This window comes from Canis lupus, chromosome 6 (genome assembly GCF_048164855.1).
Source record: "Canis lupus baileyi chromosome 6, mCanLup2.hap1, whole genome shotgun sequence".
In the NCBI taxonomy this organism is placed as follows: Eukaryota; Metazoa; Chordata; class Mammalia; order Carnivora; family Canidae; genus Canis; species Canis lupus.
The window spans coordinates 73,159,280-73,174,804 of NC_132843.1; the positions used below are offsets into that span (position 1 = coordinate 73,159,280).

At 51.6% G+C, this 15,525-nt stretch overlaps 1 protein-coding gene across 3 annotated transcripts in view; it reads left to right on the forward strand.

The window, feature by feature from the left end:
- The window catches only part of LAMB3 (laminin subunit beta 3), a 50,667-nt gene that overhangs the window by 8,794 nt on the left and 26,348 nt on the right, over positions 1–15,525 (forward strand). The window contains exons 1-3 of one of the 3 annotated variants that reach the window (XM_072831188.1): positions 1,576–2,383; positions 3,685–3,769; positions 4,572–4,726. In XM_072831188.1, the coding sequence (XP_072687289.1) occupies positions 3,742–3,769; positions 4,572–4,726 (183 nt within the window). In that variant the 5' untranslated portion in view covers positions 1,576–2,383; positions 3,685–3,741. Of the gene's footprint in view, positions 1–1,575; positions 2,384–3,684; positions 3,770–4,571; positions 4,727–15,525 lie in introns of those variants that run through there. The other 2 variants (XM_072831186.1, XM_072831187.1) reach the window with 2 other exon arrangements.

Sequence of the window (15,525 nt, forward strand, 5' to 3'; positions counted from 1 at the left end):
GATGAGCCAGGGCTGGTGGTGCTGCTGCTGCTGCTGCTGCTGAGGCTGAGGGCTCCCGAGCAGTATGCTGGGAAGCGGGGCAAGCGAGGACACTCAGAGGGACACTGGGGCACTGTAGAGATGCCCCCAACTGCCCTTTAGCCCTGGCCAGGTCCTAACCCTGCCTCTGGCTCTGTTTTAGGCTTCTGGTCCCTGAATAAATGAGGTTCTGAAGTTCAAAGCCTGTGTCTGGGCCCTGGCCATCCTGGTGGGGGTTGGGGGGAGACGGGGGGGGGGGGGTGGGGGGGTGGGAGGGGGTGGGTCTAGATCCCCACCCCGGGGTGTGCTCAGTGTCCCTGAGGAGTGAGGCTGCCTGCGCTGCCCTTGGGGTTTGCAGAACAGATGTCCTGGACTTGGCCCAGAGGGTGTGGGGGGCCCAAACAGAGCAATTACCATTTTCCTCTGCGAGGCCAAACCACTGCTGGGACTTGCCCCAGCCTGTGAAGTCTGAGACACCGAAGGCTTATTTACCTGGGCTCCTGGCCTCCTAAGAGAGGAGAAGGAGGGGGATTTGAAGAGCCCCAGTCACTCAGTGCTCGGCCCACCACACCCCAGCCCCCCTGCCTCGTCTGAGGATCTGGGATTGCGACACCTGCTCCTTCTTCTGGTTAACTATTAATGAGTTCTTTGTCACATCCTCTTTCCTGGTGGTGGGCAGAGGATGAGGCTGTTCCAGGAGGGTAGCAGCTTCCTGGAAACCTTGAGCTCAGGGAGCTGGAGAGGTGGAGACAAACGGACCAGGCAGGAGGGCTCAAAACCCTGGGGTGGGGGTGGGGGGTGTCACCAGTGATCTTTCTCTGGAAGACACAATGACAGTGGAGGGGGGGGTGACTCTCGGGGTTCTTGTTGCACAGGCTGGCCCATGAAGGGAAGCTGCTGGTACTGACTCTGGCTTGCCCAGTTAAGCCACATTTTGCTGGAATTCTTACCGGAGTCTAGAGGCTCCCAGTTACTGGAGTAACTGTTATGCGTGTAAACAACGTCATGCCCATTTGCTAATTGCAGTACTTCCCCTGCCCATCTAAACTTAGTTTAGGGTTAGAAATCTAAGGATTAGAAATGCCCAGCTTAATCCACAAAAATCCTATATTTTCCCCTGAAGGGTTCTCAAAGCAGTTTCTTGGACGTAACCCCCAAACTGTAGAGAACTTCCTGCTTAGGAGCCCCTGGTAGCCTGGGCCGGGTAGTAAGAGTGTCCTTTCTATAGAAACTTTGAGGCAGTGGTGTTCCAGAGCGATGCGAGTGCGGGAGGGCCTAGCTTGGACTGGGAGACCTTCCACATCTCTCTGAAAGCCCCCCGACCCTCACCTGGGGGCCAAGTGTCCTCTGAGACCGGCCCCCGGGGCTAGGCCTGTGACTGGCACGTCCAGTGGCCCTGAGGTAGGAGCACACCCAGAGCCCCACAAAGGAAGCTGTGTTCTGGGCCTGGTGTGCGGGTGGGGGGCGGGCAGGGGAAGCTGGGCTAGTTATGCTTCAGGTCTGTTTTCGGGCCCTACAGGCTGGCATTCCTGCCCAGGGAGGGAGGGGCTGGGAGGCCAGCCCTTACTGAACCGGGGGCAGTGACTCACAGGTAGTTACCTGTCCTCGGGCTCCTTGCCAACCTGCAGATGGAGCCGGAGGGGGGGCATTTAGAGTTCATTCCTGTTGATTCTTCTTAAGCTTCCCTTGCGTGAGTTGGGATCTGACCCTTTCCCAAAGAACCTACAACTCCAGCAGATTCCCTTGCCCCTCCCACCCCCCAAAGCAGGGGTTTTCCGTTTTCTTAGTTTTCCCTCAGGAGGATCCTGGTGCTTTCCAGGGTCTTGGATGTTTGGGTCTTTTCACCTTGCAGCTCAGCGACAGGTCTGGGCAACAATACCCTATATCCTCCACCTGGTCTTCTGTCCAGGGCCGTCCAGGACAGCGGAGGAAGCTGACTCCCGTAGGCCTTGGGGAAGGGCTAAGTGCAGTGCCTAGCACAGATGTGAGGGCCCTTCCCTGCTCCCCGGGAGTCCCTGACGTTTGCCCACCGCAGGGTGCTTTCTGTTTGCAGGGGTGCCCTGCATCCCCATCCCCACAAGCACCCACAGGCAGCTGGCGACTGATGAGCTTGCTGTGAGGCCTCTGAGACCAAGGCACTTGCCCAGTCCTGTCCTGGGGTTGAGGGTGGGGGGTGCGGTGCCTGCCGATGGGCGTGCCAGCCGCCGGATTCCTGAGAGCCGCCCTGCAGTGGGCGACGCCCAGCCAGGGAGTCTCCAGAGGTGAGGCCGTCCTTTAAAAACTGGGAGCCAGGCGAGGAGACCCCGCATTCAAGGGGTGCTCTCAGAGGTCGTCTGGAGAAAGAAGAGCAACAGCACGGGACAAGGTATGTTACCTGCCTTCACCTGGCCACCGGGCCCGGGGAAGGGCTGTGTGTGTCTCCCGGGGCGGCTGGGGCCTGGCTGCACACCTGAGCAGGTGAGCGCGCCTCCAGAGGCAGGTTAAATGTTGCTTTTCCCATCTGATAAGTGTGTCTCAGTGACTTATAAGAAAGCAGCCTCAGGTTGGGGCTGAGCACAAAGAGAAGTAGAAAAGTGTGGGCTGGCCCAGCTCGAGCTCTTCCAAGGGCCACTTGGTTGCCTCGTTGTGGGGGATTCTGGCCCAGGGGCGGGGGGGAGGGGCAGAGACAGCACTGGATGACAACCAGAAAGTGGCTTTCCCTCTCAGGCCATGATTAGCTGTGCAACCTCACATTAGCTGTTCCACCTCCTGTGGAACCTGTCTCTTCCCGGGGCCCCTGACTCTTCTGGGAGGGGATTGGAAGGCATGATTTTGAAGGATTAGGGTATGTAACTTAAGGGTATGTAAACTTGGAGGGTCCCCCTCTGCTCCTGCCTTGCCATCCCCCTCCTGCTTCCACCCCCGCCAGAGGAGTTTGTGGCTGTCATTGGAGGCAGAGTTGGGCACTGTGCGAACAGGGCTGGGGCATGCCTCCGCAGGGTAGGCCTGCCTACCTCCTGGAGGGACTCAGCCTCCAGAATCCCTGCTCTGGGGCTTCCCTCCTGCACGGCCCGGGGCCACAATGGGAGACATTTGGAGTTGCTTCCAGTTCAGGTGAAATCCTCACTCACTTTTTAAATTTTGCCGGGCTCACCTCGCTTGCCCATCATATCCCAGGTACCTGCTTAGCCCAGAGTTGTGGCCACGACAGCTTCACCCTCAAGGTGGCTGGGAGATATCAGAGACCATACCAGTGGCAGAGAGGCCTCGCCTCCAGGCCCTTGGCCGCTTTGACCCACTTATCTTTGTGCCTGTTGGCTGGGCCGAGCCCTGAAAAAGGCCCCTTCTGTTTCTAAGGGCAGCAACAATGCCTCGGGTGTCCCTAGAGCTCCTGTCCTCCAAAGGGTTCAGCCCCTTTCTGCTGCCCAACTGTCCTTACGACTTTCTGGGCCGGGAGGGGCTAACGCTCTTTCCCTTCCATCTCAGAGGGTGAAGATGAAGTCTGAGGTGGGGATGGACATTTCCCACGGTACACTGTGAGTCATAGGACAGCTGGGACACGGGTCCAAGGCTCTGGCATTTTCCAAGCTTTTGGCTGCAAAAGTGCCTGCTGCCTAGAAGTATCCTAGGTCAAGAGTGCAGGTAAAGGGGGCTAGTGTGTCCTAGAGTTTGTATTGTTTTATCCAGGCTGCTTTGCTCTGTCCCAGGTGAGGTCCTCTAAGGGGATTCCCCCACTGGCTGAAGATGAGGCCACTCCTCCTCCTGTGCCTTGGTGAGTGTCCCTTCCCATCCTCCAGGCCCTGTTATAGCGCAGGGAGGTGACTGCCATGGGTAGGAAGTTAGTGTACCAAAGTGTGAGCATCATCTGTCACCCTGTAGTCCTTCAGTTTGGAACACTTGTCTACTGGGGCACCCATGGGGGGTTGCCTGGCTTCTTTGAGCCTTTGGGAAAGATTATTCTCTGCCCCTCTTGAGAGGCTCCCAAGTGTCTTCTTATTCCTACCGAGGGTGTCTCGTGGTTCCCAGGAGAGACCTGCACAGCTAATTCCCCAGCCTTTTACTCTCTGGCTGGTTCCAGAGCCATCATAGCTTGATTATACAGCGGATTGTAGCCGGGCAGTCCCAGACTGTGACTGGGTCCCCTTTGCAGATAAAGGACCAGAAAGAATGCAGGTATCTCCCAGTGTGGCACAAATGGTGAGCAGTTGGTCCTGCTCTGGCTGCTGACAGGGGCCAGGCTGCAAGTGAAGGAGTTGAAGAGTGTGTCCTGGTGGCCGAGCATGTGCCTGCGACTTGACTCTAAAAGCCACATATGGATGCCACATTTCAAGATCATCCAGGGTTTCTGGTTGCCAGCATTTCTCCTCCTTTCCTTGCTAAGTTATGGGTTACAGAACACGAAATCAGCTTTTTAACCTAACGGCATCGGGATTCCAATCCTTAGGCCCACCACCGAGTGGGAGCACCCGTGAGGGAAAGGGTCTAGTCTTGTTGACTTTTGCTCCCCTGGGGGAATACTGGGGTGGCCTGGCCTCCTCTCTGTAGGTAATTTCCAAGCACCCCTGTGATTTCAGTCTGGCCCAGCTTCCTATGTGCCCAGCAAGCCTGCTCCCGTGGGGCCTGCTATCCGCCTGTTGGGGACCTGCTCATTGGGAGGACCCGGTTTCTCCGAGCTTCATCCACCTGTGGATTGACCAAGCCTGAGACCTACTGCACCCAGTATGGCGAGGTAGGCCCCCACCAGTGCGGCCTCCAAGACCGGAGAAGACGAGGTGGGGTGGGGTTGGGTGAGGCTGCCATTTGCTCCCAGAATGCCTAGAGTGTATTTGGGATGGCCACAGCCCCATGAGCTGTGGACAGTGCAAGAAAAGCCTAAGGCCAGATCTCTGCCTCTGAAGACTTTTCTCCTTCACTGGGCAAGAGAAGACGTACTCAGAATTAGCTGACTGGCTCTCTTCTCCATTCTGCTTGATAAAGCTGGAGTCTGTCCTCAGTCTTCGGGCATGGGGAGGCCAGTTTTTCAAGTCTTGGGAATGGAATCAGATGAATATTGATCCTTTAGAATGGGGGGTCTAACGCATTGTCTGGGGTAGGCGAAGTCAAGGCTGATGGAGCACAGGTGGTGGGATGTGTGCACTGGGTTGTGTTCCTGCCACGGGATGAACTGAGTTAGTTGTGCCCAGGTCACTCGTTTGCCACCGTCTCTCTGGCCGGTGTTGGGATATGAGTGTGGACAGAGCTAACGGGAGAATATATGCTCATAGGCTGGAGTTTACCTTCTATGTTTTGCAAGTGCCGTGCATGAAGAGCCAACTTACCTACCCCTCAGCCCCAGTGGTCCCCTCAGACAAAGCGGGAACCACACAAACTGCTCTTAGAAGATCTAAATCAGCGAGATAGGCCAAGAAGTGATGAGGCCAGCAAGGGGGTTCAGCGACTCAGCTGATCAGTAAGAACACAAACTGAACAATCCAGAAACTCAGACACACTGACCTATGTCAATTAACATTCCCTGTTTAGGCACTTGAGTTTTTCAAAGAGCTGTTGTGCTTTTTCTTCTACATGCTTCTGGACCTTTGTTGGCTTTCTTTTCTTTTCTCTTCAGTGAGGTAGGTCATTCTCGGTGCCCCGTATTTACCAAAGTTGAAATCACCTAGTGTTTTCTTGTTTCCTGGTTGCATGTCTCATTTGGCCATTTTTTCTACCCTGAAACCAAAGGTTTGGACAAAGGAATGTATGAGGGAGTAGTTTTCACTGAGTCTCTAGTCTCTTCAGAAAAAGGAGAAAGAGAGAAATACAGAGAGAAGGCAAGTGAGAGAGATTGTCATAAAGGAGACTTGAGTTCTCTGTGATGTCCTCTTTCCAGACTGTCCTTGTCCTTGGGATGATGGAGGTGGCATCTGATACTGCCGCTAGGGCCCTTGCCCTTCAAGTCTCCAGTGTTCTTTTGGTGACCTTTAATGGCAGATGGTACTGGGTAGTGGTTTTGGAGGTGCTGAACAGAGTTGGCTGTAGTTTCTTCATCTCACCCAGTTGGATGTGGGAAAGCCAGTTTGACAGTATTGGGTAAGATGGCCAGCATAAGGCAAGTACTCCCTGTGGGCCCAGATTTCTCCATGAGCATCAGGGGACCTGGCACCATTAGGCTTTCTGGCCAATGGAATGGTTTTAGCTGCCCCCTTCCTACATGCCCTCAAAATCTTGTGCCACTGAGCCATGTCTAAAAATTTTAGGGAGACTTCTGCTGACTTCCTTCCTGGAGCTGCCCTGCCTTCTAGGAGGGAAAGCAGGAAGAAGCACAGAGCCCCTGCCGGAAAGCCTCTGTCCCCAAAGCCTTGGGGTTTTGGCTTCACCTTGGCCTGCCCTCTGCCTCTCTCAGATGCCCCAGGGTGCCAACTCCCTTCCCTGCTCTTTTGAGAACAAAAACGGTGCTTGCAAAAGAGAAGTCTAGACTTTTGCAACCCTGGGGATGGATAAATCTCAGCTATTTTGCAGCTGTGAAAGCTGAGATGCATTGGCTTTTTTTCCCCCTTTCTACAAGGGGGAATAAAGCCATGAACCTCTTTTCAAGAGTAGAGGTTACCGCATCTCGAAGACGGTGTGTAGCCCCAGGGCTACCACCACTAACTTGTGGTGTGATCTTGGGCAAGCTGTTAGCCCTAGGACTTAACTTCCTCTTCCATGAGTGAGCGTTAGATGAAAGGGTCTTTAGGTCTGCTCCTGGCCCCAAGTTTCTTTGGGAAGGAGCTGACTGCCGAGAGCCAGCTTCTGTCCCCCTACCTTCCACCTCTCCCTGTTCCATTTCCCCTTTTCTCTCCCTTACCTGCTAACCTCCTAGCGGCTATTGGTTGACAGCAGTGAAGACATACACTAAAGGCACGGAGTCACTTCCAGGGCTCTGCACAGATGTATCCCGAATCCTCACTGGGCACAGTGGTGGCACTGTGATGAAGATTTGAAATCAATATTTTAACTCTGCTGATTTCCAATTTCAGTTTTAAGTTTAATGTATTCTATTATCAAATGATATGTTTAGCACCTATACTTTATTAGGCACATGTTGTGTGTCCCAGACATCATGCTCAGAGTTTTATAAAAATTATCTCAATTAATTTTCACAGCGCTTCATGTGGTGGCGCTTGTGACCTCCGTGTGCTGTCGGGAGGGTTTGGGTGTGTGCTGGGGCCCCAAACTTCTGCTGGAAACACACAAGTGTTGAGTTTTCTGAGTAGTTTAGAGATGGGGGTGGGTGGGTACTGGGCAGCCCCAGCTGGAGATGAGGCATGATGCGGAGCTCTATTCCTGGTGTCTACCCCTCTCCCTTCTCCCCCTCACTCCTTTCCTACCAGCTCCTGCCCCCGTATATATATACTTTCCTTAAGTCGAAGCTTCTGGTTAGTGCCTCCGTTCTATTTCCGGGACATGGCGAGCCCTGAGCCAAGCATAACCTCACCCAGCACCTGCTGCCTGCTTCACTGATGTAGCGTGAATGCAAGTGCCTTAGAGATTTATGGCTCTTGGACATTCAGCACTGTGCATTCCCCTGCTCTCAACCCCGGGAGGACTCAGTGGGATGGAGTTACAGGAGTGTGGGGACTCCTTCCAGTTCCAAAATTGTCTCTCCCAGCTCCCGATCTCAGAGTGTGGCTCCTTTTTTGTGGGCCAGTCTTTGCGTGTTGGCATGCTACGTCCTCTGCCTCATTTGATCTCAGTGGCTAAATCCTATCAGCCTCAAGGGCTTGCTTCTGTGGTTTTGGGGTCCGTATTGCAACCCTTACAATGGATATCGGACTTGGCCAACTGAGTCTTTGGGTACCCCACCCTCAACTTTGCCCTTCCTAGGCCTGTCTGCCTTCACTGCCCTCTAACTATCCAAGCTTGGGCCCAGGCTGTTCTTTACCAAAATGGCCCCGTCTCCTTGGTGTCCTTCCTTTAGTCCCTAACTAACCCCCAGGTAGACTCACTGTTCCCTAAAGCTCAAGGCATTTCCGTGTTGCCCCCTTATCCTTATTCCCTTCTGTGCTTTCCCCAAACATCAGTTCCTCATTTGAAAAATGAGAGTACCAACAGCACCTAGTCCCAGGAGTCATTGTGAGGACTGTATAAGGGAATGAGCAAAGTGACCATGGGGCTAGTGTCTACAAGACACTGAAAGTTCCATCCCCTCTTCCCTTACACACTTGCCTCCTAGCATCTGTGTCTATGTGCAGAGGCTGCCCCATCTGTGAATCATACTCCTGAGCATTTCTTCCCTGATTAGGACACACACTCGCACACTTGTCGAAATCAACCCATCCTTGGACCAGCCCACTCTGCTTCCAAGGTGGCCATTGCCAGTCTGGTCTGCAGTGGACTGTTGGGGAATCCAGAGGGAATCATGGTTAGCAAAGTCGCCCTGCCTGGGGATGGGGACTGTCTGGTTCTGATCCTGGCTCTGACACTTAGATTAGGGATGTGACCTTGCCAGCTCATGGGTTCTCTCTAGACCACCATATCTCCATTTATGAAATGACGGAATTGGGTTAGTTGGCCTTTGTGTTTGCTCAGCTCTCGCATCTCTGGCTGCTTCACAGCGATGGCGGGGCTGTGTGTGACCCCGGGGGTTCATCATGGTCTCTCTCAGGCAGGTACTGGCAGGGGCTGAGCTGTACCCTTCGGTCATCTCTGGGTTGGTTCGGGCTTCCCAGGAACCAGTGCATTTTGCCCGGAAGCTTTCCAGCCCTGATTTCTGTTTCTGACAATGTCTCTTCCAATGTTGTGTCTGCTCCCCCTAAATGCTTTATTTATCTCCCACTCCCTCCCTTTCTGGGTGAAAACTTAATTACCCAGCTGCCTTAATAACAGTTTAACACAGTGCATTCCTCAGGTTAATTAGCTGTGTAAACCAAACAGCTGTCATTTTTATCTCTTGGAAACAAGCTGAGGAGCAGTAGCCAGTTGACATCCCCTCCACCCCAACACACACACACACACACACACACACACACACTTGCATGTAAGTGTACCCACATCCACATGCACACACCCCAGTGAGCACTGCCTTTCTTGGCTTGACAACTGTCTGTTTTCTGGATGTTTGCGTGGCTAATATGTAGGCAGAGGATGTATTCATATAGATCCTGAGCTCCTTATCCTCTGCCCACAGAGTACTTCGAGACTGCCTCTGACCAAAATGTCTGCCCTCCCATTTCCCAGAAGTTCTCAGCAGTTCTGAAACTTCCAAAGCTCCTACCATTGGGGATTCACTCTGTTGGGTGAAGCATTGTTGCATTCCCTATTTGAATACAAGCACTCTTGGGAAAGGTACCATATCAATCTATCATCAACCGTTATATCTTAGCAAGGGTTTGCTTAGCAGGAAATTAGCTGTGGCTTTTGTAAAGGGTTCCAAGAAAGTAAAAGCCAGGATGGTTAAGTTTTGAGGGATAGAAGGATGTGGATAGGGACACTGAGGGAAAGTGCTGCCATCAGAAGGAAGCAAAAAAGCTTGGGTTGATGGCATGTGAGATTCTTGGGTCCTGGTGGTTATGGGCTGGGGAGTATGGTTCATGGGGCTAGAAGGACAGAAGAGAGGGGAAGGATGGAGTGGGAAGGCCGGGACAAACCCGAGTGATCTCAGGCCTTGCTGGCCTCGTCTCTCACCCCATTGGGGTCCAGGTCCCTAGAAGTCTCTGGGCAACATTTAGCAGACCTGCTTTGCCTCTTTGTCGTCAGGGGCTGTAGGAACCATGGTCACTGGCAGAGACTGCAGAGGTCCAGGGAAGCAAAGCAGTTCTCTGCACTCCGGTCTGGGGGAATATCTGTTTCTAGAGAGGTCCAGGCTGGAGCTAAAGCTGTCCTTCCCCGGGAAGTAAGGAGGGAGTATCCTGACAACCAACCCTGGCCCTGACCAGTGGCTGCCAAGTGACCATTTGAATTAGAACTGAGCTAGAAGGTTTAGAAGGTTTAGAGGCAGACACCCTGAGACAGAAATCCCTGCTTTATCTCTTCCCGACTTTATGGGCTCGGACACATTTCTTAACTTCTCTAAGACTTGCTTTCCTATGTGTCAATGAGTATACCCACCATTTAGTGTAACATACTGACCTCAGAGATTTTGGAAGGGTGAAATGAGATAATGTATGTGTAGTGCTCAGGAGAGAGCCTGGTGCAGTGTAATTTCTGGGTGTGTGGTACACATCATCTCTAATCAGCTGCAGAAAGTCAGCCTACTGAGCTTCGTTTGGATGGTGATAGAGCGGTGTTGAGTTAAGGCTTTGGTGAAGGTGTTACTTCATGACAAGAGAGAAGATGAAGTTGAAAGTGCCTGACAGTACTGGGGGTGGGGACTGTCTGGTTCCCAGCACCACAGCAGAACCGGACTTTTGACCTTGACCTGCAACATACGCTGACCGAGAGCAGTGGAGGCTTGCGGATCCCAGTGGGGTCTGAAGGAGGCCTTGCTGACCGACGGCCTTAAAGGGCTCCTTCTTCTCACTTCGCTGAGAGGAGTATTTCTACAGTAGAGCATCTGGCTAGTGTCTTATTTTTTGTTTTTCTTCCCTTCCTTCCTTTGCATTCTTATTTGGAGTGTTTTAAACTTCTGGGCAGATAAGCTGGAGTAGGGGAGAATTCTAATAGCACGTTAGAGCAAGAAGGAATTTCATTATCTTTTTCCACGCCTGCATATTACCAACGAGGAAGCTCAAGTGGAGAGAATGGCTTTTCTTGCAGGCAGCTGGATTTTTTTTTTTTTTGTCCTGGCTTCCTTTCTTTGAGCGCTGGCTGGCAGCCATGACCCTGATGCTATCTCCTTAGATAGACACAGGCAGCCTCTGGCTCGCTCATGGGAGGGAGCTGGGCCATGACAACCAGAGACTGTTCTCCTATTTCCCCCTCGAATCAGTTCCATGTTCTACAAAGGCACAGAGCTTCGATTTGCGTTTACCTTCCCTTTTCCACCTATTTCCACTGTGCTTCAGGCTCCTGCTTCGCTCCTTTGCCCTCCCCCTAGCTCTCTGGGAGGGTTTGTCTTCCGGCCAGACTGCTGAGCTTCTAGAAAGCTCCAGGATAAGGGAAGAGGCCCAGCCTTTCCAGATGGAGAGCAAGTAGGAGCCAAACTGGCTGGAGGCCTGACAGGCTGAATTGATAATAATGCCTTGTCTCTGAGGTAGCGCAGCCAGGAGAACGTTGGCCAGTTGACCCCAGGGAGGGGGGCTGCTGCAGCTGAGAGCTTCCACCTCCGGGAGTGATGGAGGCACGTAGCACCCATGAGGGGAAGAGCCTCGTGTTGAGAATCGCACACACACATTTAGACACATATTCAGAGGGGCATGCAAGAATAAATAGAAAGAGAAACTGAGGCCCACAGGGAAAGAGGAAGTTAGCAGCTTGTCATCACGTGGGCTTCTGCCGTAAGCGGCTCTATTTCAGGTCTCCATCCAGCTAGCTGGTTGACAAGCAGAGCTACTTAAAATACCTGTCCCGAGCCTGTTGGCTTAGCTTGTCTCCAAGGATTGCAATAAATCCCTCCTTTAGCTATGTTTCTATGATAAGCAGCACGTAGGTTTTAAGCCCATGAGGGCATCTGATCTTCCTTCAGTGCCCTGCACACGTGGAAGGAAGGTGGGGTGGGCATGGGGCACCCCCTGGGCTCACTGGGTGGCCTGGGCCAGCAGGCAGGGTAAAAAGCCCATACTGAACACCCTGGACATTTTTTAGTTTGTTTTCTTTTATAGACATGTCTATTTTCCTGAATATTAAAGCAAATATATTTTTTAAAGATTTTATTTATTTATTCATGGGAGATCGAGAGAGAGGTAGAGACATAGAGGGGGAAGCAGGCTCCCTGCAGGGAGCCGGATGCGGGAGTCCATCCCAGGACCCCAGGATCACGACCTGAGCCGAAGGCAGACGCTCAACCACTGAGCCACCCATGTACCCCTAAAGCAAATATATATCCAAGGCACAAAAGGTTAAAATGATTAAAGCATAACAAATAAGGGAAGACGTTCCCTGTCATCCTATTACCCAGACATACTAGCTTAAGCTGCATGTGGTTGTCGTTTTTGTAGGTCAGGTTGACTGGATATCAGCAATTTTATACGGTTCCACCTAATTTATTGGATATTTCCTTCCAAACACTTTCTATTCCTTGAAATATATATATTTGAGATCATGACATAGATACGTTCATGCCCAACGTTTGTTCTCCTATAAAACCTTACAGTGTCCACACCCCACCCCCCAAGTAATTAAAAACCTTCTGTGAGCAGTCTTTTTAATAGTTACATAATATTTCATCCTTTGGGACCATCAAGGTCATTTCCAGTTCCAGGTTGAGCTGTTCTAGCTCCTGTGCTCCAGGCCCGAGGAAAGAAAGAGCCTTGTTTCTGGCGTTCTGTTGGCCAGGGAACAGGCCGGGATCAGGTCCCAGCAGCGCTGGGGAGAGAGCTCTGGTGACAGGCGGCCGGAAGGCAGCTGGCCCTTGTCTCTCTGCAGGACATGTGCTGAGTGCAGACAGAGGATGGGAGTGGAAAAGTTTGCCCCCGCGAGGCTGCGCAGAGTGGGGAGAGGGCACGCTCATTGCCAGGGACCAAAATAGGATCCTGGAGGAGAGTCAGATTCCAGCAAAAGGCTTCTCTTGCCCAGAAAGGATTATTTTAAGTGCTCAGGTATTTATTTCAGCCACTGACACATCTACAGTTTCTGTGTTAACTGAGCTGGGTCAGCCTGAGGAGCCAGCTTGCTTCCCAAAGTGCTTTTTCCACCTTAGGCTCCCCCATGGTCAGCTGCAGGGTCAGGCCAAGCCCTTTGAGTGAGACAGAGGCTGTCACCCTTTATCATGCTTCCTGTGATGTCAGTGCACCCACCTGGCCTCCTAGCAGAAGCAAGAGGGAGGGAGAGAGAAGGAGAGAGGGGGAGAGGAGGAGGGGGGAGGTGGAGGAGGTGAGGGACCCTCTCTCTGGGGTTGGTGCTGGTGTTGACATTGACATTGGCTCTCAGTCACTAGTAGAAAAGTCATGAGCCTTTCTGAGCCTCATCTTTCACATATATAAAATGGGACTAATAGTCTTTACCACATAGGGCTGTTGTGAGGCTTAAATAGGTTTTCGTATTCAAACTCCTAGTACAGTACCTGGCCCATGGTGGGCTCTCTGTCACATAATATTGCTGTTTTATTGCCTCCCTTCCCATTCCTCCTTTTGAACTGCCTGACTGCAGGAAGGGAATTAAAATGTTAGCACTGAGGGACGCCTGGGTGGCTCAGTGGTTGAGCGTCTGCCTTCGGCTCAGGTTGTGATCCCGGGGTCCTGGGATCGAGTTCCGCCTCAGGTTCCCTGCAGGAGTCTGCTTCTTCCTCTCCCTCTGCCTATGTCTCCGCATCTCTCTCTGTGTCTCTCATGAATAAGTATATAAAATCTTCAAAAAATGTTATTTTACTTGCACTTATTGAGCATTTACTCTTATTTATTATATTTATTTATTTATTTATTTATTTATTGGGTATTTACTCTTCATTCAATGAGTATTAAGGGTCTACTATGTGCGAGGCATTTTTCTAAGCACTGGGAGAAGAGGAAAACAAGCCCTCATGGAGTGTACATATGTGGCTCACAGTAAACAAATAATATAAGCAAATAAATAGACAATAAATGCATGGTATTTTAAGTGGAGACATGTACTATGAAGAAAAATGTGGCAGGGCAAGGAGTAGATGGGGCCGTGACCAGGAGGGAGGCAGGGAGTGCTCCCTACAGGGCTCATGTGCCAGCCCTTGTTTGAACATTAAGTATCAGAAAATTATTGCTTAATAAAGCACTTTTGAGGGATGCCTGGGTGGCTCAGTGGTTGAGCGTCCTGGGGTCCCAGGATCGAGTCCTACATCAGGCTTCCATAGGGAGCCTGTTTCTCCCTCTGCCTATGTCTCTGCCTCTGTCTCTGCACCTCTCATGAATAAGTAAATAAAATCTTAAAGAAAATAAAGCACTTTCAGAGCTGATGAGGAAACTTCCAAGCACCAGGAAGGGTGACAAGTCTCTTATTTTAGAGGTGAGAGCTGGAAGGTTGGGTGGGAAGAAGAGGCTCTGAGAGTCAGGACTCCTGGCTCCCCTCTGCTTCTGCACTGCCCCAAGCTTTGTCAGCTGTGGAGTGGGAAGATGGGTGTTGGGCGAGGAGTTTCTATGACCCCAGGCGGTGGCCCAATCCCTTCAGGACTGACCCGCAGATTAATCAGTTCTGCAGATGCTATCCGTTCTAAGACATCAGCTTATCACCTTCCCTGGACAGGGCAGAGGTTCAGGAGCTAGAAGGCCTGGGAGAAGCCAAAGCTTGGTTCTGGTGAGTGGAGGCCTCAGGGTAAAGCAGAGGCAGGGGGTGTTTGGACAGTTGCCCCCACCCTGAAGGAGCAGCAGACCAGTGAGGCTCTTGTCCAAATTGTGCCTCTACTCGTGGGTGAGTGTGGAGCCCTCCCAACAGTGTTCTTTACGCTGGGCACAAGGTCTGGTACCATGGTTACTCAGAGAAAACAGAATTTATTTGTGTTGCATGGGGGAGCTGGGGCAAGGTCATGCCGTCTTTGTGATGTGTGTGTGTGTGTGTGTGTGTATGTGTGTGCACATAAACTAAGAGAACAAAGGCCATGTCCTCTGGCCCTGTTCTTTTGCTTGGTGATCTCTGCCTGCTGTGGAGCCCATGGGGTTTGGTTCTGTCTCTTGTCTCACTCCAGGGCATGGTCAGGCCAGGGAAGGTGTGGTTTTGAGGGGAGCCCCTCAGTGAGGCTGTTTCCTTCTGGCTGCCCACTTTGGCCTCCATCTTCATATCTTCATGCAAGGCCACTTACTTTCAGCCCCAGGGCTGCAGCTTTCCCTGTCCTATGCATCCCTGCCTTGGGACCACCTAGTACAACGCTCCATTTGATTGGGGACCCTTGCATTCTCTCTGTGGGTAGGGAATGCCAAACCTGGGAAGGTTCTCAAGTTCCAGATGCCAGTGCCGGAACACCTTTAAGATTATCCAAGCGTTTCTGGAATGTTGGCTGCCCGAGGGCAAGGTCTTCGTTTTGTTCACTACTCTAACTTCAGAGCCCAGAGCAGGGTCTTGCACATAGTACACACTATTTGTTGAATGATTGAGTGAATGATTCTATTCCAACCTCCACCCAATCTACAGAGGAGAAAACAGCCTAGAAAATGAGGTACCACAGGTAGGATAGGAACCCCAAATTCTCTTGTCCTTTTTTGCCATGCCCCCTCTCCCTGATGCTCAGAAACTTGGTTTTCCCCCAGAGCTTCCAGGATTAGGTGAGATGACATATAAAACTCCCTAACCTATACCTAGCACATAAACGATACTAAATTAAAGTGAGTTCCTCATCTTTTCTTCTGTTTGCTCTTGATACTCTTTTCAAATTTCTATCTTTTTTAAAAAAAGATTTTATTTATTTATTTCTGATTGATTGATTGATAGTGAGAGCAAACTGGGGGAGAGGTCAAGGGAGAGGCAGAGGGAGAGAGAGAATCCCAAGCAGACTCCACCCTGAGCATGGAG